Source organism: Mizuhopecten yessoensis, unplaced genomic scaffold, assembly GCF_002113885.1.
Source record: "Mizuhopecten yessoensis strain PY_sf001 unplaced genomic scaffold, ASM211388v2 scaffold8811, whole genome shotgun sequence".
Lineage (NCBI taxonomy): Eukaryota > Metazoa > Mollusca > Bivalvia > Pectinida > Pectinidae > Mizuhopecten > Mizuhopecten yessoensis.
In genome coordinates, this window is record NW_018407733.1 from 1,150,875 (window position 1) to 1,176,527 (window position 25,653).

A 25,653-nucleotide genomic window follows, 5' to 3' on the forward strand; every position below is an offset into this window, starting at 1 on the left:
GTCATTCCTATTCCGTGTTATAGTAACACACTGTCACGTCTATCGTGCTAAACAATTGTCATTCCTATTCCGTGTTATAGTAACACACTGTCACGTCCATCGTGTTAAACAATTGTCACTCCTATTCCGTGTTATAGTACCACACTGTCACGTCTATCGTGTTAAACAATTGTCACGCCTATTGCTTGTTATAGTAACACACTGTCACGTCTATCGTGCTAAACAATTGTCACTCCTATTCCGTGTTATAGTAACACACTGTCACGTCCATCGTGTTAAACAATTGTCATTCCTATTCCGTGTTATAGTAACACACTGTCACGTCTATCCTGCTAAACAATTGTCATTCCTATTCCTTGTTATAGTACCACACTGTCACTCCGATTCCGTGTTTTAGTAACACACTGTCACGTCTATCGTGTTAAACAATTGTCATTCCCATTCCGTGTTATAGTAACACACTGTCACGTTCATCGTGTTAAACAATCGTCATTCCTATTCCGTGTTATAGTAACACACTGTCGCGTCTATCGTGCTAAACAATTGTCATTCCTATTCCGTGTTATAGTAACACACTGTCACGTCTATTCCGTGTTATAGTACAACACTGTCACGTCTATCGTGTTAAACAATTGTCATTCCTATTCCGTGTTATAGTAACACACTGTCACGTCTATCGTGCTAAACAATTGTCATTCCTATTCCTTGTTACAGTACAACACTGTCACGCCTATTCCGTGTTATAGTAACACACTGTCACGTCTATCGTGTTAAACAATTGTCATTCCTATTCCGTGTTATAGTAACACACCGTCACGTCTATCGTGATGAACAATTGTCACTCCTATTCCTTGTTATAGTACAACACTGTCACGTCTATCGTGTTATAGTACCACACTGTCACGCCTATTACGTGTTATAGTACCACACTGTCACGTATATCGTGTTAAACAATTGTCACTCCTATTCCGTGTTATAGTACAACACTGTCACGTCCATCGTGTTAAACAATTGTCACTCCTATTCCGTGTTATAGTACCACACTGTCACGGTTATCGTGTTATAGTACCACACTGTCACGCCTATTACGTGTTATAGTAACACACTGTCACGTCTATCGTGTTAAACAATTGTCACGCCTATTCCGTGTTATAGTAACACACTGGCACGTCTATCGTGTTAAACAATTGTCACTCCTATTCCGTGTTATAGTAACCCACTGCCACGTCCATCGTGTTAAACAATTGTCTCTCCTATTCCGTGTTATAGTAACCCACTGCCACGTCCATCGTGTTAAACAATTGTCACTCCTATACCGCGTTATAGTAACACACTGTCACGGCTATCGTGTTAAACAATTGTCACTCCTATTCCGTGTTATAGTACCACACTGTCACGGTTATCGTGTTAAATAGTTGTCACTCATATTCCGTGTTATAGTAACACACTGTCACGTGGTTAACATGATCCGTGTACCTTATACATTTGTTTTATGTTTTTGACATGCAACGTGTATTTCGTGAAAGACATGAAAGCCAAATTCAGGAGGACATTCGTGACAACTTTATCCCGTGGTGTTCCAGATTTCAGTTAGTTGTCATTTTATGTCAATCTCATATAAAACTACCCTTTGCTATATTGTTAATACGTCTGTTTTGTGCTTCAGTTCTCACTCTGTGCTGGGGAGACATGGATTGTTGGGATTTCCTCGTATCTGGACCCCAGGGAGTCCCAGACTCTGCCATATCAGCCTCGTCTTATCATCCTTATAACAGCAATGGTCATCACAACCAAGCCTGTAGCCGCCTATATATGTACAAAGAGAGGGCGTCGAGCGGATGTGCGGCCCCTAATATCGGAGCATGGTGTAGCAACGCCGGATACACAATACCGCATATCCAGGTGAGAATTTACAATCATACTGATACTGGATTGTTAGTGAGATGCTGTAATGCTTTTATAATATCATTAACCGAATTTAGTCGCCTAGCAATCATGCCGTAGTCCCGGATCTCCATCCACACATGCAGATTTAATTCAGAAAAAAAGAAAGAAATATCACTTGTGATATTGGAGGATCGCACCACAAGGAATGTCATTGTGAAATCCACATGCTAGTATTTATGCATACAAAGCTTTTGATAAACATAGCATGGGCTACTGGTTTTCACTTTGAGATCATGACGGCACAAACAAAATCAACGAGAAAGGGAACACATTGTCACAGCTTGATACGTACACAACTGATATTAAAAACACCCAGCAATTTCTTAATTAGTTTGGGATTGTGTCAGGAATCAAATAATCAATTAACTTTGTCCTTGTCTGTAAGTACTATCATATTTTGTACATATGAAAAGAAAAAGGCTTACTTGATTTCCCGGTGAAACCCTAGTTATACATACATACATACATGTAATCTTTTTTTTAGAAGGACGAAACACTAGCAAACCATGTCTGAGTAACGATCTTCCCGAATACTAGTTAACGATGAAGATACGGGACTCTCTCGGTTGTGTTAAATTAAAAACCTTTACAAAAATGCATATGATCAATGTTTAATCGCTTGCTCTGCTTACTGCTCAAACAAATCATTATTTCCAATACTACAATGTAGTTAGTAAGGTTATAGTTATGTTGCTGCACTGTATGCCATTTTTACCATATGAAGCTGAACTTATTGAAAAGCTTACGATGACTGGTAGGAAAAATATTGCCAAGTCCTTTTAATTTTCTTTTGTTATGTATCAATTATAATTTATATCTACAAACAAAATACTGGTCAAGTCGACCGTATATATACCCTCATGAACATGAAATAATCACTCTACAGACTTTAACATTAGCCGTTTTCCAAGCTCTTTACGTTTTGGACCAAAAGTGACGGCTTACTACGAAGCTGTACAACAAGCTTGGCGATGTCGATTACTTGAGCTTGAATTTTCCCTTTCTTGATAGTAATAGGATTTTGCATCTTTGGTGTTTTACATGTCACAGTTAATTCAATATCCACATGCTAAGTCGAGGCAACAGTAGACTCTTATTCTACGGGAACATCTGGTCTACTGGCTCCGGATGTTTAAAATTTGGTTAGTGGAATTCAAATTGTTGCCAATAAGAAGCAAGGGTTGTCAAACCTTCATATATCCCCAAAACACATGATACTTCTCTCTCAAATGTATAGCATTGGAATGGTATACGATGTTCTGCATTTTGTTGTATTCATGTTTGAAATTTTCCCTAACCACTGGTTCACTCTAGCCAAACTTTCAGCGACCGCGGCCTGGTCTGATTCTCCATATATGTTTCTAGTATGTACGCGTAAATATTTCCATTACTTATATTTTTGCCCTAGTTCATTGAGTTTGATATGGAATTAAGGTTTTTGTCGCTCTTTGGTATTTTTATTGCTTGCAGCCTTAATAACTGTTACAACTTGTTTCAGAACGCACGCTGTTTTTATACTGATCTATGTGTTGTTTTCCTTAATTAGTTCATCATCTGCTAAAAGAGCACCTTACAGCTCAACCCTTGACAGTTATTCTCACGACATTTTCAACTTTAATGTTAAACATCACAGTAATTGATTCGAAACAACGCATGACATAATTTTGCCATATTATCACCGTCCAATGTGGCTTCTCCTGGCAGATGTTTGATCAATGTCACATGGGAGGTGTTTTCACGTCCTGTCATCTATCGGTAGCCTACGTGTACTTATCACGATATAGCACATTGGCGTGTAATTTATTTGAAAACAACTCATTGTAATCGTGCAGGAGGACAATGCGTTATAGATTATTTAGTACGCTAGAGAAAACACAATTAAACACATGATGGATAGGTTCATATTGATTATTCCAACACATTTACATTTTGGAGTATTTACTCCGACTTTAATTATCTATCATCGTCTGCGACAGCCGAAAAAAAAATCACACCTGAGTAGTTAATGTACCAGCTTATCAACGTTATCGGGTACATTTTTATTGTTGGTGCTTTATCATACAGGAACTGACTCGGGACAATAAGGTGATTACCTACTGTCAGTAACGCATACGCTGCTCGCTGATTGGAAAAATTACGACACATATATTATTAATGTCATTTGGACTGGAAACCCGACAACATACCACTGAAAATGTAATTAATATTGTTTGATCTATATATATTATTGTTCTCTTAAGGCTTCAATATCGATTTTTTTTTATATCAGGTCACTGGAAAGCAAGTCATACCACAAATGAACAAAATAGTTCGTCTGTATGCGACCATTTTAAAAATCATCGTCCATTGCCGTTTACTAGTATCGAATCACTCGTACTTGAGTACGATATTATAATTTCTTTTTTTATTATAACTCATATACGTCTTCTCTGACCAAATGAAAATGGCCCAAATAACCAATTGTCAGACGTTTTCTAGTCCATAGCGCCCGTACATTTGTACCAGAGTCAATAATGCAAGTTTTCAAAATGAGATATTGGGCAATTGGAGAAACATGTTTTTTTAATCTGGAAATCGATCGTCAACACAAATAATCACTAGAAATACGCAGTCAGGCATCACATGTCAAAAAATCAAGGAAAATTGATCTGTCGCGTTATTTCGAAACTCATGCGTAGGAAATCCAGGACATCTAGACTAAACTGTTTGTAAACAAGAGCACCGCGAGCGGAAGCATGATTACGCCCGTCAGACCCTCAGAATGGTATTGATATATTGGAAGCAGGTAGTGACATATGATATAAATATGTTTACTGCCACCGTTTTGTTGGTGACTGTGACCTCTCCATTCATTTACTGTGTTTATGGCGCAAGCTATTTTGTGTTTCAGAATTAAACTTTCGTGGTCAATGTAGCTTTTACTCAAACTAGAACCTTAATTTTTAACATGTTTGGTTTTTGTATTACAACACTAAATTTGATAGGAATTTAACATATGATTAAAAAGTTCTTGCACTTTCGACGGAATGCCCTTATTTGGCAATAATAAGGGACATAACTCTGCCAAAAAGCGTTTAAATGTCACGATTTGAGAACTCATTCAAAGCATTCAGCTAATGAAACATCCAACCAAACTTGACAAAACATTAAGAACAATTGTTTGAGTTATCGCGTAAACAAGCAAAAGGTAACTGTGAAAACGATGAACAACGTTGCTATGTCAAATGTGATATATCAAAACGTCAAACATTGAAACTGTTGAACAATATTGCTTCTATCATTACAGTACAAAATTTGAAAGGAATTGATTAAAATATAAAAAGTTCTAGCATTTACTACAAAATGGCCTTTTTTGGCAATACAAGGGGTATATCTCCACTAAAAAAGCACGTTAAGTCCTGAAATGCAAACTCGTTCGAGCTATATTGGTATGCAATATCTGTACCAAGTTTTATCAAGATATGTTCATGAATGAAGGTAGAATAGCGATGACGATAAGGAAAAGTTAACGTACGAACATTGGACATCAGACAACGCAGCCCATACTATAAAAATACACGCTTAAATAATCGAAATGTTTATATACATACACCTATATGATCCGCTCAATAATATATGCTTTAAGTATAAATGAAATAGCATGATTGCTGGATACATTTTTTAAACATCGTAAATATAAATATAATTACCGGAAATGGTGATCGATTTGACCGATGGTCTTCGAAGATTCTTCTATTACATCTAGAAATCATTATGATACGTATGTAAATGCCAGCTTCTTAAGGTTAAATTTATCCATTGTTATAACCTCGCATTCTTATTATATGTGAAAATGAAACTTATTTTGTCATGGTGATAGATATTGATGGTCAGTATTAGATCTTCAAATTGGCGTCCTTTGTGTTTCACCGGTGCTACAACACCACATTTTCATACGGTGTGCATATGAGAGTATTTTTGATAGGTGAACTTGTATTGATTATCATTATGAATGATTATCTTTGCTGACTTTGATAATGACCTTTTGTACACATGGTAAACTTTATCATATACTTGTCCGTGATATGTGTTGTGTGATACTGCTAGTTGTGCATACGTCATATCCCGGACCAACACATATTCGCCCAGCACGCGCAATAACCGCCAAGCACGCTCTTTATCTGTCTGGCACGCGCGTTTAACGTTTGGTTTGACACGGATAGTGTACACACTGTTTATATCAATCTGTTTTTCTAATCTGTTCTTTTTGTTTAATTTAAGGTAGAATGTGATCATTGTTTTTATGGGATATTAATTTTCTGCGTGTTTTTGTGTTATTGCTAATGATTTTGAAAGCAGTTTATAATATAAAGTTACTATATGACCATTACCATATCCTTCTCTAGCCATTGACCATTATCAGCTGCATTTGGCCAATACAGGAGTGTCGAGCTGATACGGAGCAGGATGTAAAATGGTCATATGATAACCTGTAGATAATAATGATTAATTTATTCCTTTCCTGTTGGCCACCAGTTTAATTGATGAGCTGTTATCTGTTTGTATAAGTACGTCCAGATAGACTTTATGTAAACATTTCCCCAATCAAAATCATACCTATCATAACATTGAAAAAGGGTATTCGTCCTGTGAATATTCCTATTAAAAAAAGTTTGCCACATGGTTCGTTTGAAGAGAAATGTGTATCCGGAGTGTTAAAGCTCTCATAATCTGAATTCCAGCGCTTCAGTACCGATTTAACACCATTGATGATTTTACCATCAGCCATTTGCTATTATTGATGCTGAATTTACCTATTTCAGCCCGGAAATTTCTCGAGTTACAATATTCCATTTTTGATCCTAGTTCTTTTTCTTCACTCAGTTGATAATTACATGTACGTTTCTGATTAAGATGCAGTCTGTCGAAAATGTTTCGTTCCAAACAGAATCTGTTATATTTCACCATTTTGTTTTACTTTTTGTCCACATTCTTCTGTCAAACACACTTTTCCTCATTGTAGTTGCAGTACCTCGTACAAATTATGTTTGCGAATCAGCCCTCGTCAACATCCACGTATTCGTGACTCGTAGCGAGGGTATTGCTTTAGGCCTTGTCGATCTATCTCCGAATATAACAGATCCTGGATCTGTTCGTAAGCGGAGTTGACATCAGGTCGAATGTCAATATCACAAAGGATACACAAAATTGTGTCACGTATTCAATCATAGTCCCTGAGTTTGACACTGATAGTAGGCTTTCAATCCCCGAAGTTGATACACGGCAATTTATTTACATAGTGAACATGACGGATAAGACCTGTACGACCTGTCGGGATATATATAAGTATGGAGCACAGAAGAAATGAGTGGTCCGGTATTTTTGGAAGGAACATGGCCTAACAAAGTCGATACCTCACACATAACAATACCCCTGAATTCCCTAAATTGATATAATTTTCACGGGGTACTAAGAAGTAATCTATCACTGATTTACCTCGTGGTGATATGTAGGTGAAATTGTTAGTCATTGAATCGACCATTCAGCATACACATGTTTGTGTCCACACAGAAACCTATCAACATATCTCCTTGATTATTTGAAATCTTTGCAATGCATTCCCTAGGAAGCAACATGTCTGCGTCTCCATTTAAGTCACTTACTTCTAGTCTTCAGCTCAAGTCGTCACATATACAAACTACACCATTAGTTTTAGATATGTGTACTTGGGTTCAAAGTTCTCTAGGATCAGTGTTCCATATCGAATTATCCAGTAGCAAGTAACAGGCAGAAATGCATATGCTAAGATGGTTAACTTTACAAGTTAGCTTAATCCTATATGTATTCTTTCAGAGTCATCCAACACAGATAGCTCATACGTGCCCATGCTTTTCTTTTAGTAAGGAACCCAATACAAAAATAGACATTTTGCTCTTCTGTGTAGGATAGCCTTATTACTTCCGAAAAAAACAACCATATATGTTTATCTTCAAGTCTCCATTTAGATAAGTTTCTGTAATTTTACCAATGTTTGCAATAAAAAGTTTAAGAACATCTTTCCTTAATTCAGAATCGTAGTTCCAGTATGTTGACCAACCGTTTACATTTCAGCACGGACTTAGATCAGAATTCCAAATACTATGTCAGTATATGCCATGGTTAAAAATTACCCGTCAATACTATAAATACAGTAGAATACTTTAAGAACTTGTGTACTTGTATTCTTTATGTTACATATAAGTTCTGATTATTATTTTGATTTATTCATACATGTTACATGACTTGCACAGACTCTTTGTATGCTATCAGAAGATTGATATCAAATTAAACTAATGCAAATGAATGAATTATAGGAAACAAGACAATTTCAAACACTTGAATCCAACATCCCAACCTTAAACAGGACAAAGCAGTATGTCACCTCAAGTCAAAGTATGACTTCCAGTACCTTAAAACTAATTTCAAAATGTGAAGAAAGTGATACAGGCCCCCCCCCCCCCTTTTTTTTTTCAAACCTCCACGTAAACTCACAGAACGATAGTAGTCTTGTTGTCCCTTGCAAGTTTATTGAGCTCCAACCTCACAGTAGCATAACCCTTCACCGCTTAAAACAGATGAATGATGTTTTCCAAAATATGTGTCTGTGTCTGAGTTAACTTCCCAGCTATGAAACATTTTATCACAGTACATGTAACATTTAACCATTAATTGTTCCAAAATAGTTTTCTACAAGGGAACAATACAAAGTGACATAGCAGTAAGAGTGACCGCTTCCTCCAGCTTTCTCACAGTTAGCTTCAACTCCAATTCCATTAACAACAAATAAAATGTGTCTCTTGGATAATCAAATCCACCTCTTGATTTGTCCATGTCCAAACTTTAAATTTGGCTACATTTGATGATGAATGATTTCTGTCAACTTCAAGCAGATGTAGAGCATTGCATTTCTTTGATGACTCTGGGGATTAAGACTATTTCGGGAAAGATTGTCTTAAGTAGGAGGCACGAAATCTAAAAAAGTTCTTTCTGGTCTTGGTCTGTCAGCAGCAATTGCCGTTCTTTTGAACCATCCGTTTCTAATGAGATCTATGTTTGCACTATCTTCATCAACAATTCTAATAGCAGGTGCTTGCACAATGTTATGAGCTGAATCTTTATCTAAATTAAAGTGTGTTTACAAATCCACAGAATGTGTTCCAAGCTCAGTGTTGATGCGAGCTGAGTGCAGCTTCCTTACTAAGCGTTCCCTTTTTAACACACTGGACACTTCTGTTTTTACGTACCTGTTGCAGAAAACACTTCTCGAAAATCACAGAAATATTATTTTTCAAAGAGTTCTCTAAAGTAAAGTCGCATAAAACTATCGCTGCCTCCAAGAAGTTAAGGAATTGAGAGATGCTTTCTATGCTTCTGTGAAAACTGTTGATGGCAACACACTACATAGAGCTTGAATGGGTAGGTTTGGTACAGCATCGCTGGTGGTGTGGTTTACAGGAACACTGCTGGTGCGGCTGTCCCTGGAAATGTTGGTTTTATTTTGGTTAACTGAAAAATATCATAACATCTAAACGTGATCCGGAATTTTTTACAACAATTCTGATGTTAAACACTAACTATTTTTTGTGGGTGGTCTTTTTTTGGACAGTCAGGTTTAAATATATTATTTTAACACTGACTTAGGGTGCTAGCATAGACGTTTGTCACTTTCTCATCACTCAGAATACATAAAAGAAAAAAACCGAAGAAACTACAGAAATGCACCAGATGGAGCAATACCTATTAAATATTTTTGTGTGTTTCACAAACAATTGTGTTGTCGAAAGAATTTCATGCAGGTGTATACTACCTTGTATCAAATGTGCTCGACACATTAATATGATTCGTTACCGTTTTATATTGTATGCTGTATCAGTTTATGTTTCTCTCTCTATCCTGTTGTTGTCTTTTCCTGGGTTCCATCGTCACTTTGGCATTGATATTCCATATTGTTTATCTAAAACATCACACAACAAGGACATCTTTTCTGATACAATTATAAGATAAATAGCACAGACATGAACAAATAGCACATTACATGGTTATACATGAGAGGAATGCAACTTATTCTGTCGGCACTCGGTAATATCTGGCGCCGGCGTAAGTCTTATGCAGTGGTATACAAATACACCGACTGACACTCGGTGCTGTGAGGGTGACCAATCGCAGGTCCTGGCGTTCTCCGGCGTCCGCGCCGCCTTCTCTGCGCTCTCTCCCACTCACCCCGGCGTACCTGACGACTACCCGTGCTCGTCACCTTCACCACAGCCTCCACCGTGACGGTCCGATAGTCATCGTCATAATACAGTGTCTCCTACAATGTTCCGGATTTGCTCTCTTACACCTGACATAGACATTCTGAAGAATCATTCTCAACATCCACTTGCGCATCACAAAACAAATACTTTCTCACTTGTTATAAACCAATATAATATCGATCTAAACATAAAATGCATTTATATACAACATAAATGAAATACTATTTCAAAATCAAAATTTAAAATATGATAGCTTACGTACACAGCAATATATACGCAAATCAGTATTACAAATAATCATCTCTATACATTCCCCTACCCTAAAGATGGACATTCCGTCAAACCAATCAGGCACTAATTGTAGTAAGAAGCTACAAGTGATATGAATGCAAACTATAAGGTTATCCTTCAACGGCGAGTGTAATCTACGATCAGACCAACAGTACGCGAAATACGTCCGTATAGCGGCTTGACCAAGCGTACACACTTGATATTGTCACGCACGACAGCTCATCACCTTCAGCCGAGTTGACCTGCTCACCGAGCAAGACAGATATACGACGGTCTCCCCATCTGTTCCCGAAAATTCCCGATGTCGTAGCTATGGAAACAGTGGCTGTCGTAGCAGTCATCGTGGCATACCAGTCGAAGACGTCGTGGTCAGAATTCTGCCGTGTCTTAGGTTGGGTTATATCCTAGACCCTGGTAGGATGATGCCGTTCTACATGGCGACGCAGATTTCCCTAATACCTAATACCTAAACGAGAACATGTTGTTAGTTTTCTCCGGTGTCGTTCCGGGGCCTTTGGTCTTTCCGGTAGGTGAACCCGTTCCTAGACCTCGGCGAGCCCGAGCGCATCTAACGACGTGTTGTTGTAGAGCCGCCATATCACATGCCATACACCGACAAGAGTTGGACGGGAAAGAGGAATGCCATGATCTCAAATAAGGCATGACCGCGCCAAAACGTATTAAATTTGGGGCTTGTGCCAACCTTTACCTTCGTTAAGAAAAAAACAACCATATAACGTCTCTCGGTTTCAACCTCTGATAGGTTGTACGGGTGGCGTGGTATCGCTTTTGGCGTAGCATCGCTGCTTTGCCTGTTCCATAGCTGTCCGTGTATCTTCCACCCACTGACTCGTACTCTTCCTGTCCCCGTCAGGTCTGCACCCATTATTACATGTACAATGTATGTATTTGGGCATTGCCAGCTCTCGACCCAGCATCATGAAAGATAGTGTAAACGCTTATGGAGATTTAACTTTAGCATCGGCCTCCGCTTGGAATTTCAAAACAAGATAAATCCAAAAATATGTAGGTATAGGAAGCTTTAAATCAGGAACAGTTAGTTTCAGAATTCATTTTTTTAATAAATGGAACCTCATTGACTTACACTTGTGTGGGTGTTAAAGGTGCGGTAACACAATTCCTCCTAAAGCGTTTAAATGACTGTCGTGTTAGGATTTATTAGTGAAGAGTTATTTCCCTTTAGTTGCTACACCTAAGTGAGGTGCGTTAGTGATTGCCGTTACCTTGAACGCATGGCAGCGTGAAGAATGTTTGTGTTTTCTAGATAAGAGAATCCAAGGTGTAAGTGACATGTAAAATAAACATAATCATGGCAGATTAATCATATATAAGCCAATGACTGGATCTGTGCACATTGTGTCCGATCAAACTATATAAATATGTGATAATTCGTAGTGACTGCCAAGTTCAGTCAGTGATTACGACTGATGCGTCAGGACGTATACGCAAACAGAAGTTCCTACCACATAACAGTTTGATTTGAGTGTAGATTTATTTCTCAGGAGTTTGGAAGTCCAATTTATAATCACATGCCCTAATATAAATTCCCCTGATATATTTGGTGTCCATATGTGCTTATGGAAGTATCTTTGTAGGTTTAGCTGTATTTACTGTAATAATAAGAGTACTGATAACCGTGTGCACGGAATTCTACACTCCTGACCTCAGTTGCTATTATAGTGTTGTCATGCAAACTTGTCAACATACATCATGTATACCTTCAATAGTCTCTTAAATGCCATTATATATAATTGCATACCATGTATATACATTGTATACTTAAGTATAAGCTGTTAAACAGGTCAGTTGCTGTCATGTAGATTAACCAGCTTTATGTAATATGTACACCATAACAAACAGCAGATCAGGTTTTATGAAAACTTCATTGTTGTATTGTTGCAGGTTTTTAACCTCCTTCTCTGGGGGTTATTATTGATCCATGGATTAAAGGCTTAATCACACTACAGTAAAATCACCTAGTATCACATCTGACAGTGAGATACACAACACAACAAGATCCAAAGGCATGGATGAAGCAAAAGGACAGGGTCAAAGGTCACGGAAGCTGACTGAACCAGGAACAGGCCTGTATACAGAGATTATAGCTAAGTATACACAAAGGTTGTCAAACATCAGACAGGAAACTGAGCAAGAATTTATTGTATACTTATCAGACATATGTAACCGAGATGAACTGGTCTCATTACAAGGTCGCCTCGAAAACAGTTTCAGTGCTTACCAAAGAATTTTAGAGGAATTTTAAGCATACCTAGTACGGACCAGAACTGATGAGAGTGAACGAGAACTAGCATGTCAACAACTAATTTATTAAGGTATGAATGATAAATGTTCTCAGCTATTAAACCAATTAAGACAGGAAAGTCACAAATCATACCCACAGATCTAGTACCAGGACGTCAAGATCAGGAAGCTCTATTTTGATGAAACAAAGGGCCAAATTAGAAGCAGCCAACACTAAATTAGAGTTTGCAGCTAAGGAGGTTGAAATACAGAGGGAAAAGGTCGAATTGGAAGCTAGGCTAACAATGTTGTCTGCTGAAGAGGAGGCTGCTGTGGCAAAAAGAGAGTTAGATGCAATGTAAGACGAGATGGGTCATGGCTCGCGCCAGTCTGTACAGTTTTCCAAAAATGAAGTTCCAGAAGGTATTACACAAGACCGTGTACACAGATTTGTTGGAGAACAGAATAAACAGTTTAACAACAGCATTTGTGCATAATAGTTACCTCATATAGAAGAGCACTTACCCTTAAACTCATCGGCCAATAGTTTCAGGCCAGATCATGCCAAGCTTGAATGTCCAGCACAAGGTCTAGAAATAGTACAACCACCCAATGAACATGTCTGGAATCAAGGGCACTCAAACAATCACCAATATCCATTCCAAGGTTTTTCTGATTTTTTAATGAGAAAGGAAGTGTTGTCGTCCAGGCTTGTAAAATTTGATGATAAACCAGAGTCGTTCTTGTCATGGAGGGCCACCTTTTGTTCTATACTGGATGAGATGAAGGTGTCTGCGGCAGAAGAGATAGATTTGTTAATGAAGTGGCTGGGACCTCAGTCAGGAAAACATGCCACCAGCATACGGAACGCTAGTACTGACAACTATGCTAGAGGTTTAAGTCTGATTTGGAAGCTGTTGGACGAACGCTATGGAAGCCCAGAATTGATGGGGCATCCCTGAAGAAGAAACTGGCAAATTTTACAAAGGTTACATACAAAGAAAAAAGGAAACTTTATGAAATTGCTGACATCCGCATGGAAATACAGTCATGTAAGGCCAATCCTAAGTATTAGAAGTTGTTAGGCCACTTTGATACTGCCGCTGGGCAGAACATTGAGTATGCCATGATGTCCTGCACAGGAACTCATGTGACTACTGGAAGGAGAGCATCCGGTTTTGTAATTGAGTCAATGGACAGGTCCTTCAGAACCCATCTCCCTGGTATTATTGAGTGTAACAATATTCCAGACGTAGGAGAGGAGATTCCATCCCCTGAGGTTGTAGAACACTTTAGGCTTCTGCAGGACCATTTATATCGCTTCTCAATGGACGCGACCTCCCAGAGGTACATCATATCCTTGATCAAAGAACTGGTAAGTCCGGTCTTTCTTTTGCCCAAAGATTACGACTCGGATGGGTAGTCATACGGGAGACATGTCTTGGTTCCATACACCAAACAGACTCTGTGAACGTCAATAAGATACGCACTCTTTCCAACGGCAGACTGACTTCTCTTAATCCCTACAAAAATAAGATGGACGTTAGGGTAAAGGAGGATGACATAATTTTCCAAAAGACTCCCGAGGACAACAAACGAGGTCTGTCTGTTCAGGCCAAGGAATTCTTGAAAATAATGGACTCCAAATTGCATAAGGACAATGAGGGTAACTGGGTGGCTCCATTGCCCTTCCGGATGCCTAGAACGAGGCCCCCCCAACAACCATGAGATGGCGTTAAAACGAGCCAAGTCACTGGAAAACAGTATGAAAAGATCCAGTAAGAAAAAACAGGACATGTTTGACGTTATGAAGAAAATACTGGAAAAAGGTCATGCAGAAGTTGCACCAGACATTCCCGAACATTAGGAAAGATGGTACTTGCCTCTGTTTGGCGTGTATCATCCCCGTAAACCCAAAATTAGAGGGGTATTCGACTCATCGGCGAAGTTTGAGGGAGCATCCCTGAACTTTGTTCTTTTCAATGGTCCAGACTTAACTAACAGTCTATTAGGAGTCCTACTGCGTTTCCGGAAAGACCGTGTGGCGATAACAGCAGACATCGAACAAATGTTTTATTGTTTCGTGGTTGAGACGGATCATAGGGATTTTCTACGGTTCTTCTGGTACCAGGACAACAACATGGACAAGCCGTTGATTGAATATCGGATGACAAGGCTTGTTTTACGTTGACGATGGATTGTTATCGGTCTCAGATTCGGCCACAGCCATCGACATCGTGCGTAGGACTCAACAAACTCTCAAACAGGAAGGGAATCTCAGGCTTCACAAGATAGCCTCAAACGACAAGGATGTGCTTCAGGCATTTGACAAGGAGGATCTTTCAAAAGACATCAAGAACCTGGACTTGTGTAAAGACGACCTACTTGTACAGTCCAGTTTAGGATTAATCTGGGACATTAACACAGGAAATTTCACATTTCGTGTTTCATCAAACCTTACACTAAACGAAGAATTTTATCGACAATCAATAGTTTGTTCGACCCACTAGGCATTGTTGCCCCAGTGTCAATAAAGGGAAGGCTACTGCTCAGATCATGCATATCCTCTCCCCATTATTGGGGTGACCCTCTTCCGGTGAAACTCCAGTCTGACTTCATCACACTACAATGACACAATTACTATAAAATTGTATCATCATCGTGTGCAACATATTCCAACTGTTTTTTATACCGAATATTACACTACTTTAAGAAAGAATTGTTCATTTTATTGAAGATATAAGCAGAAAAGTATGTGAAATTTCATTACTAATGAGAAAAAATCCATTTTCGACACGTTCATTTATATAGTTCTAAAAAGAGTATTTTTCATAGATGCTTTAAAGTTGGCTTTCAATAATATATTTTCACGTCAGGAATTCCAAAATAATTGACAACCGGTCATATAACACCTTTGATTCAAAAAAAGAAAAAACATATCTTTCTTTCCACTTTTCCTTTAACTTGTGTTTCTTTATGACCAAAGGCTCTTGGGTCTTGATAGTTGGCAAGTTGGTTGTTCATGTGAATAGTTTTAATTTTTGTAAACGTTGATAACCTTGACCTTCGTTCATGGTCAAAACAATCAAATGTGCTAAAATTGTTTTTTTTGTATATGTATGGGGAGTCGGACAAGGAGTCGACAAGGCTATCTTTCCTTGCTTTATTTGTTGAGAGTTAACGATACAAAATAATGTAATATTCCTTCATATTTTGTTTAGTGAATGGGCAATAGGCAAAATAAAACAATAACTAGAACTGTAAGCCAAAGGCTACCTAATACCCAAGCTCCTATTTAAACCAGAACTGTAAGTTAAAGGCTAGTTAAGGCAAAACATTGCAAAGCAATCCATAGCCTCCCACCAGTAATTATTTAATTGGTGTATGGATACTTTAAATAACTTTTTATTACGCATGAATGCATGCTTGTTGTCGGCATTGTCTACGGGGATTTACCTTAGTCTATTTGCGTTTTGCCGGAGTGATTTAAGCACGACATTTCGACGAAGCCTGGTACAAAATGATGTGACTATTGACTACGGTTCCAGTATATTACTGCTGTGTCGGCTCACTGCAAATAAAATGTCAATTATATGAAATCATGTTAATTATTTACCATGCTCCCGCTAAGGATCGAACCCCTGAGTCGGTAGAAGGCGGCTGCCAAACGTCCAATGACACCATAATTGGTCAATTTTGCGAACGGAATGTCCTACGCTTACACGGTGTACATTCATGATAGCCAAAGGCACTTGTTCTGCACCATCGGGGTTGGGAGGATGTACATGTAATGTTTTTGTGGTGGGATGGGGTTGTGTTCTTGTTTTCGTTTCTTTGCCTTCGTGTTGACAGGCGACGGAAGGAAGTGACGCTAACTTATCAGGCAATCGCACAAAAGCCGATAAGTTGCACCCCTCGCTGCAAAATAGAGATGACGAATACAAATATTCAACTTCATTCTATTTTTGTTTTTCGTTTTTAATCGAGGGTTATGGGTATTTTTCTTTCGTAATTATTACAAAACAATATACGGGACAAAAAAAGATTTATATCCATGCTATTTTAGGGGAGTGACTGAGTGAACATTAACCATAATGATTCCATTGTCTCTGTTAACAGCAGTAGACATGCATAAGAAACGTTTCCGACATACATTATGTATAATTTCACCATTTCTGAAACGAAACCAAATACTGCAATATCTGTAAATGGAAGTCAATCCATTTCCGTAATGAAAGGCGGGATGGGAAACTAATTACATTATGTAATACACTATAGTGGAACAGTAGCAATAGGTTGTCTCCTATAAAGGATCTCCGCAATGAAAAAGTATTTTGAGATGTTCCTGGAATTTGCCTGCCTCTGTGTCCGTGCTTGATCTACCACTTACTGATAAATATCTATTTTGGGCTGCTTTTTCGTGCAGTTCCACATTGTAATTAGATCTTAATGAAGCAATGAAGATATTTGATTTGTTTTCTTTAAAACTGACAGTGCAAGTTGAAAAGTTTAGTTTTTTCCTGGAATTGAGATGTTCACCAGTGACTATCTCTTCCGGCTATCTTTTCTATGGACTCGCCAACATTATAGTTTGTCCTTGCTTGGTAACGAGTATGAGTCTCGCTGGGTATAAAAAGCACATTACCCTGATCGACAACCGATTCCAAAAAGCAAACCACTAACCTCAAGACTTTGAAACACTGCCAAGCTGGTTGTTACTTTTGGCACATTCTCGGAAATTGTGTATCCAAAATTTAAATATTTACTGATTATATTTCAATAGATTCCCATATATATCATCGGTTCTTCACGTTCATAGAGCCGCGCTCACTCACGAAAACTTTATTATGAAATCTGTCTTTGACGTGTAGACGATTTACTAGCAAAACACGTGCAGAATGCGTTACTCCCAGGCGTTTCACAACAATGTGAAATTTGGTAATTGAACCGGAATTAGAATTAATATTATGTCCACACTTGATGTTATTACTATACGAATATCTAAAAGGTAGGCATCAGCGTTAGTGTTTTAATTTATTTCGGGTCCGTTTTTTGGAGGGGTGGGGGCGCATAATTCTACATCAGATATCAAATTGGTCGTATTTTACTATTATTTTCACTTTTCTTAGATAAATCATACCTTGCAAGTTTTCCATTTTCATTTTATTCACATGATCTGATAAAAAAATGTTGGTTTAACACCATAAAAATGTTCTATGTTTGAAGTATGGTAGTGTCACCTTGAGCACACGTTGAATAAATGATAACCGGTTTGACGCGTAATGCGCATTTTATACCCGGCGAAACCCATATTCGTTGTAACCAAGCAAGTCCATTAGACAGCCAGTAGAGATTGTCACTGGGGAAGGTCTCAAAAATCAGATTTTTTTTTTTTTTAAATCTCAATTGAAATCTTTTTAATTTGCAATGTCAGCTTAAAGTGTTATTTTGTATGTGGCGACGCTGTTCTTTTTAGAGATATCCGTCCCAATATTTCTTCATTCAAATAAAGTCTCACAAGAGCTGGTTTGTAAAGTACGTCATTGATATATTATTCAGGCGATGTATTCATTGACTTTTTATTATCTATTCCATATATATAATATGTATTCGATCATGATCTCCAGATTAACTAATTAACTGATCATGTTTGATAATTACAAATGTGTAGCACATTAATCTTAGAATAGTGTTACAATAATTTCTTGAGAGTTATTTTCTTTTGAACTGTTCTTTTTTTTTGTTCTTTTTTTTTTCCATTTAAATAAATTCAACGTAATTTTTTTTTTATTTCGTATGTTTAGTTAATCAGTGTGAGGTCATTGAACTCGATTGATGTTACAAAAAATGGGTCAATTTCGGTTTCCTTTATTGAACTCCATGCCATAGCTGTTTTGATTAGCCTAATTATTGTATGTGTCTCACAATATATATTGTTAACATGTATAAGTATGCAGCACAGTTGCTTAAAATCCTGTTCCATGGTGAAGTGTTACAACGTGGTATGAAATCATTAAAATGTTACAACACAAGTTATTTCTATATGTATTCGATATATGTTCGAAGAAAAATGATGGCGTATTTTTGTTCGTGATGAATCATAATCTGTTTTTTTCCAAATGGTGGAACAGCAGAACAATGTCATGTTTCTTATGATCAAAGTTTCCGTCAGACAAAGGGTGTCAATTGAAAAGCATTCGGGAATTTCGTGAAAGTTTGACGTCATGATATTATTCGTTCCTGATTGTAATGATACCAAACACCGTTTACAATTTTCTGAATCCACCTTTTATACTTTTTATAGGTGGAATTCGCTGATCTCAAAAAGATCGTTGGTGTCGTAGTACAACAACGATTACATCCAAACGTGTTAAATAATAACCTCCGAACCTATCAAGTTTTGTACAGTCAGAACGGAGTGGACTGGGAGTATGTGCAGTCAGAGGGCGTCACACAGGTAATATAACACCATATCACACAGGTTGTACATCTTATCATATACTTGCTTGAAATACCGACCAAATTACATATGTGATACTGTATCATTCAAATTGTCGATATTGTCCGCCAATGTAATAACCTATCGATATCAGCTCGCATCCGGTGATATCAGCCCACTTCCGGATAGATCAGCCTGCATCCAGGTCTTCATCACAGTCAGGTCCGGTGACCGCTTCAAATTTTAGAGGTTTGTTGTTGTTGTCGTCTGCACCTCTCGTCTTCAATGGAGTCTCATGGAGAGGCAGTACTCGAGTCGTTAGCTCAACGAATACTTGAATTAGATGAACTTATCGACAAAGAAAATGACCAAGGGTTGGAAGAGGTCAGATTTGTTAACATCAAAATAGATGACGCCGGTAGTTTTGTCGACAGCATGAAAAACGGCAACACGAAAAAACATTTCTTCGGTAGCCTTTAGCCTGATATAGGTAGCTCGGGCCAACGTAATAGTTATCAAAAAGAAGACAAACTCAAATAGCATTAGGTTCAGTATCTGGTTTTATTCCCTACTTGTTAGGATATATTTTGTTTTGTATGGCGTATGATGGCCAACGACTTCAACCACACGACACCTAAACATTGAAAAGGAAGCTTGGAACAGGATATTCCCTTCGATAATAGCTTGTTAATAATGAAATTTAAATTTATTACATTGTCATTAGATTTAGAACGGTTAACAATATGTTGCCCAAGTAAGTAACTCCGCCAAATGGCGGGTCAACTGAAAAGCCAGTGCTACCACCGCCACAACAGAATACAGGAGATATACACGACCAATCGTACATGATAATAACTCTAAAGTGTGCTCCAAAAATAGGGCAAATTGCCCGCTGAGTACGAACCGCAAATCCATAGCAATGTTCCGCACCAAAGAGGCAGAACTAAGAAGCCGACACCAACAAAAATGATGGTTGATTTGACATCATCATTAATGCAGCAAAAGCATCCGGTCTTCCTTAAGTTTAGCAAAAATTCAAATTAAATTGTTCAATTATGCATTGTAATTTGGAATTTGCCCTACGACTGATCAAGCATTTCTCAACAGCCTAGCAGCAAAAGACCAGTTTCACCATGAGCAGCACGTATCACAGGTAAAATACATGTGTAAGTGAATAATCTGACGTAACAGAACACAGCAACGCAATACATTTAGTAACGATCACTGTGGAGTGACTATTAAGGCCTACTGTCTTGTTTGAATCAAAAATTATTTTTTTTAGCTGAACTTCGCGACAAATTTAAAATTGAATCTGATTGTTTTAACGACGGTTCAACTAGGTCGCTGGTATGTGCCACAAATATTTCGCTTTTATTCCTCATATAACAGGAATACAGGGTGTGTCACGGTGAAGGTTTACCTTTTGTTGCAGACGTTCTACGGTCCAGCAGATTCGGCGGATGAGAACACAGAGGAACACGGTAGCATAAGTCCACCCGTCGTGGCCCGGTACATTCGTATCAGGGCACTCACCTGGACTGGCTCAGCACCTACACCACCGTGTCTACGGTTTGACGTGATCGGTTGTACTCACGGTACGTAATAGTCATAAGAACAATTCAAATAGCTAGATCGGCACTAAATTACTTAGTGTAAAAAACATTACAAGGTGATATTTGTCGGTGTTGACATTTCGTAGTTGATTCAGTATTCCAGAGCCTGCTCCAAATATCATGACGTCAGTGATACATGTCGACTGTTGACAGACAAACTTACAACACAAGGTTTCCGAACATGCAGGCTGATTAAGTTTTAAATTATGTTAATTGTAGTTTTGTTGTCACTATCCGAGTTCTGGATGTGGAAACGTACCATCACATGGATTTAACCAATATTTACATGGCGGCTGTCGTCGATGAACCAGAAGACGCCTATTCTTCAAGAATACTGGTCCTATTTTCTTTGTACTTTTTTGAAGGGTCTCAATGTAATATTTTCATTTGTTTGAATTTTGCCTGGGTTTTGTCGATTTTGTGTTCGGATTTAAGTTATGATATCACTTTGGTATGCTCTTGTTATTTTTTGTCAACATCGGTTTAACTTTATTATTACTTTTTAAAACTGTTTGAAGATTTTGCCTTGTTCTCTTACATTCTGACAAAAATGATGCATCACATCAATTGCTTACACTGTGTATATCGACGTTCGTTAATTCTAAAACATTATCTTACGGGTTGTTTGGTTCTTCATGGCATAGTTTAAAGATTTAATTAGTTTGACCGTATAACTAAATCAAGGTCATAAATATTTTACGATATGAGTAAGGAGCATGCACGATTTACGGTGTAATTGATGGATATTTTGATATTTATGTACAAACATAAGCATATTTGTAGGCCATAAAGATTTGTATAGTATAATTCAGAGATACGTATTTATTTCTTTTACAATTAAGGGTCGATTTAAGGTGGCTCCACACTTTCGCAATTAACCAGCATTTTTTTTTTAACACTTTCATATAAACATGCCGACAGTTTGGGGACTTTTTGGAAAAAAATACCAAAAAATTAAATGTTCGTCAATTTTAATATTTTCCGTTTTTTGTGTGTGTGTGGCATTGTTCGGAACAATAACAACAATAATAAAATGAATAAAGCATTTCTAATTAACCCTACAAATATTTTATTTCTCGCAAAATATGTAACACATGTTACACAAAGTGTTTTTTATTGAATTTGTACGGATAAAAGTGATTATCTTCAAGCTAAAAGCAAACAGGACACAAAGATCTATACATATAGAATGGGAAATTGAACAAAATATACACAATGGCTTTAAAATTAATTTATTTTACTTTTTACAATCACTTTGATCCGGATGAGAGTTATCTTCCTTGAAAAAAATCGGAACTTTTTGCAGAGGGATGACATTTACACAATGACAGTTGTCTCTGTTTACATATAACAAAAATGATGGAAATAAATCAAAAATATGATATCAAAATTATCAATTTATTGTTCTTTAATGGAACCAAATTACCCTCAGTCATGTACACTTTGGACATCATTCCACAGTCCGCTAACTCACGGTATATTTATAATTACATGTCAGACCAGAGGCTATCGCATGGTATACCNTCTCAACAGTGAAAATCGTAACGACCTCGAGCTTATGAACTCGTGTAAGCACGTGATATGCACATGTGAGGTCGGTACATCCGCATTTCATGTGCTTCCTATATGACCTTCTTGAGGTCGTCTGGTCTCATGTCACTGTCTTCCCGTGAGTCTGTTTATGTCTATGAATTGGAAAGCTTTATTCCTGAAGTACGTGTGATTATACATTTCCCGGTAAAATCTCGATATCGGGTGTTGACATATCATCGGCACGCACGTGTACTATTGTTTACCAGGGTCCTGTTCGTTTATGCGGAACAACCGGTTTGACCGTTTATAAATGTAACAATTTCGGGTATAAATCCTGGAGGACCTGCAAAGCTTTCTCAAGGCTCGTCTTAAAGCAGCATCAGATTACTAGGTCCGGTTAATAAACGAACAACAGTGGTCCGATCGGTCTGACCGTTTAAACGAAAACGGCCTAGGTGTTGCTATAATTTGCACTACAATATTGAATGCCCGATACGCAATACGGAAATGACGACACGGTGTACATGCACATTTCGATCAAGATAATTGAGTCCGAGCTGTACTTTTTCCGGAAGTACGTCACGAAAATGGACGCTGATGACGATGTGTGGAGCCACCTTTAGGTACCACTGTTGGTCATGGTTTTACGGTTTAATTCATGCATACATGTACAAGTTGGTAGACTCTATAGGTGTACAGGTGTAGTCTTCGTCCCCTAGGTCGTCTGTATCCTTCATTGACACGGTTATCTCTTTTCAGTGGTGACACGTTTCAAAATTTGGCACTTTACTAATCTTTTTATTTGAAATAAGGCGTGTGTCTTTCAGTTTGTGCGTTACGTTCATTTTTTTTTTATTTCCTGACGATGCAAATCAAGCTTCTGAACTCTTTTTTGAAGTAAAAATTAACATTTGTTGAATTTTTAATTATTGAACTTTTACTTTTTTGAAATAAAACTGTAACATACAAGTTGGTTTGATTTGGTGAAGAAGCATTTATTTCTTATATCCTATCAGTTCTCAATGCCACCAATACCAGAAGTCGCCGGTTTGCTTACCTTAATTTACCGGGAGGATCCATCAGTGACGCTGAAGTGATGACGCAAGGACATGCCAAACATCTTGGGGAGTGTAGTCTTCGGTGTCACCGTGACGTCACGTGTCGCTCATTCTCCTACAGCGACGGGTACAAAGATTGCAAAACATACAGTGTCAACAAATACAGTCAGCTGAAGTCGGGGGCTGGCGTGCAGTCGATATTGGATAAACAATATCTCTACTTCTTTGATATGAGTAAGTGTCTTCAACGGTTTCAAAAACATATATTTTAAAATTCAATAAAAACAAATTATCTCAACGTCATCGACGTCGTATACCGGTATTACTCCTTTCCGCAAACCAAATTACAACATCAAAGTGAATTGTTAGTATCTAAAACAGCATTACACAATATGTCTTAGTTTGAAAAATCATGCGTGTGTAAGCAAAATACAATAACAAGTATTCCTACATATTTTATACCTCACAAAATCTTGTTTTTAAACGAGTATATATAGTTAAACACACTTCAGAAAACACGAATCTGAATGTTCCAGCTAACGTAGGCCTGTACATGACAACTGACCCGACAACCGAACTGATTTACAAAGTCATCACACGGAGGTTCAGCAAGGAGGACGCCATGACAGCTTGTGCTGGTCTCGAGATGAGACTTCTAGTGGTCAATTCTGTGGACAAACTCAACCTTTTACAGCGAGTAACGTCGTCAAGTCTCATACTTGGTAAGTTTGATTAGTTTTTTCACGACTTACGTTGATCAGTCTGACTGCTCTTAACCAGATTAACCTTAGTTTAACATTTTACAACTACATATTATATCGATCTATTATCCATGGGTAATACTTTGTGAACCGCTTTGAGACGACCTACAAACCTGGTAATGATGAAGCGGTATATAAGAATCTCGACTTGTTTTTATTATTAATATGATCTGTCGTCTGAGAAGTCTACTTTCTTAACTATTGCGAGGCATTTTAAAATAATATATGAGTTTTTTTCGTTTATATTTATTTTGGTGCAACACTGGGTGAAAATACACTTAAACTATGTGTTGAATAAAATATAAAAACAACAAAATTAAGTGCACGATGTATTAATATTAATGACAAAATGTATCTCACTATTAACATTGAAGTTGAAGTCTATGATGTTGAGCCAAGAACATAAATAATTGGAATGTAAAGTAAGGGTTCCATGTTGAGTCTCATCTTTGTGTAGTCAACCTTATGGGAAGAAGTTATGCGACTCTTATTACCTATATGCTTTGTTTTCATACGAGTCTGAGGATCTCATTGTCAAGTTCATTAACGATACCATTTAAGTGTAAAATTGAATAGGATCCTTTATTATATTTACAACAGAATATGGATCCATGAGGGTGAGTGGAGGTTTGTATGAGGTGGACGGGGTGACGAAATGGTGGGACGGGGGAGACCCACCTCAGCCTCTCAATGACGAACTGGTGGATTGGGACACAACGGTGACCAATGCCATTGAAGAGTGTCTAGTCTATAATACAAATGCACTTCGCCGAGGCTCCTGTACATCAGAACTGTTCTCGATCTGTGAAATGTGATTTAAAGGATACTTTCAAACACATAGTTTATTTCACCACAGTGGTTCAATGCCGTCTTTTCGTATTGCAGAGTTATCTGCTCTTGTGAGCAGGTATTGATTGTTACGTCATTTGTTTGTGAGAGTAACGTCATAATGTTATGAGAAAACGACGTAATTTTCTCACACAAACTAATGACGTTACAATCAATACGTATTGTACATATCTTCTCATTTTTTACTGTATTACAGAGTTTTGAAAAAAAGCGAAAAATCTTTTCGTAATGATAACAAAATTTCCCCTAATCTCATTCACTTTAACGTGGCCAGGATGTGGAACAGCCTACACAACGAGCTGAGACTAGCAAAATATTGAGCATTGTTTGTGAAACCGGTCATCTTCATTGACGGCTCTGTGTAGAATTATTTTTATACGTACAGTGTAATGTCTGTTTGACATATGTGAAATGAGGTTTGGCTGGATACACTTTAACAAAAGAGTGATCAAACAATATGCATTTTAATACAATATATGTTTATCGACTATCGCTATTGTCTTGCCTGGGATACATTACGAGTACTTGTAGGAAATATCCGTTCACTTAAAATATAGGACATCGGCACTGTTCCGTTATATCATGCTAATGTTTGATCAATGTAGGCGCAATGTTTGTACTGTAATG

At 37.8% G+C, this 25,653-nt stretch overlaps 1 protein-coding gene across 1 annotated transcript in view; it reads left to right on the plus strand.

The window, feature by feature from the left end:
- The window catches only part of LOC110456638, a 26,148-nt gene extending 1,028 nt beyond the window's left edge, over positions 1-25,120 (plus strand). Inside the window, exons 2-7 of the mRNA XM_021507477.1 lie at positions 1,667-1,902; positions 19,078-19,230; positions 20,645-20,807; positions 23,375-23,650; positions 23,953-24,138; positions 24,778-25,120. Of these exons, the coding sequence (XP_021363152.1) occupies positions 1,667-1,902; positions 19,078-19,230; positions 20,645-20,807; positions 23,375-23,650; positions 23,953-24,138; positions 24,778-24,992 (1,229 nt within the window). The 3' untranslated portion in view covers positions 24,993-25,120. The remainder of the gene's footprint in view (positions 1-1,666; positions 1,903-19,077; positions 19,231-20,644; positions 20,808-23,374; positions 23,651-23,952; positions 24,139-24,777) is intronic.
- Positions 25,121-25,653: the final 533 nt, after the last annotated feature.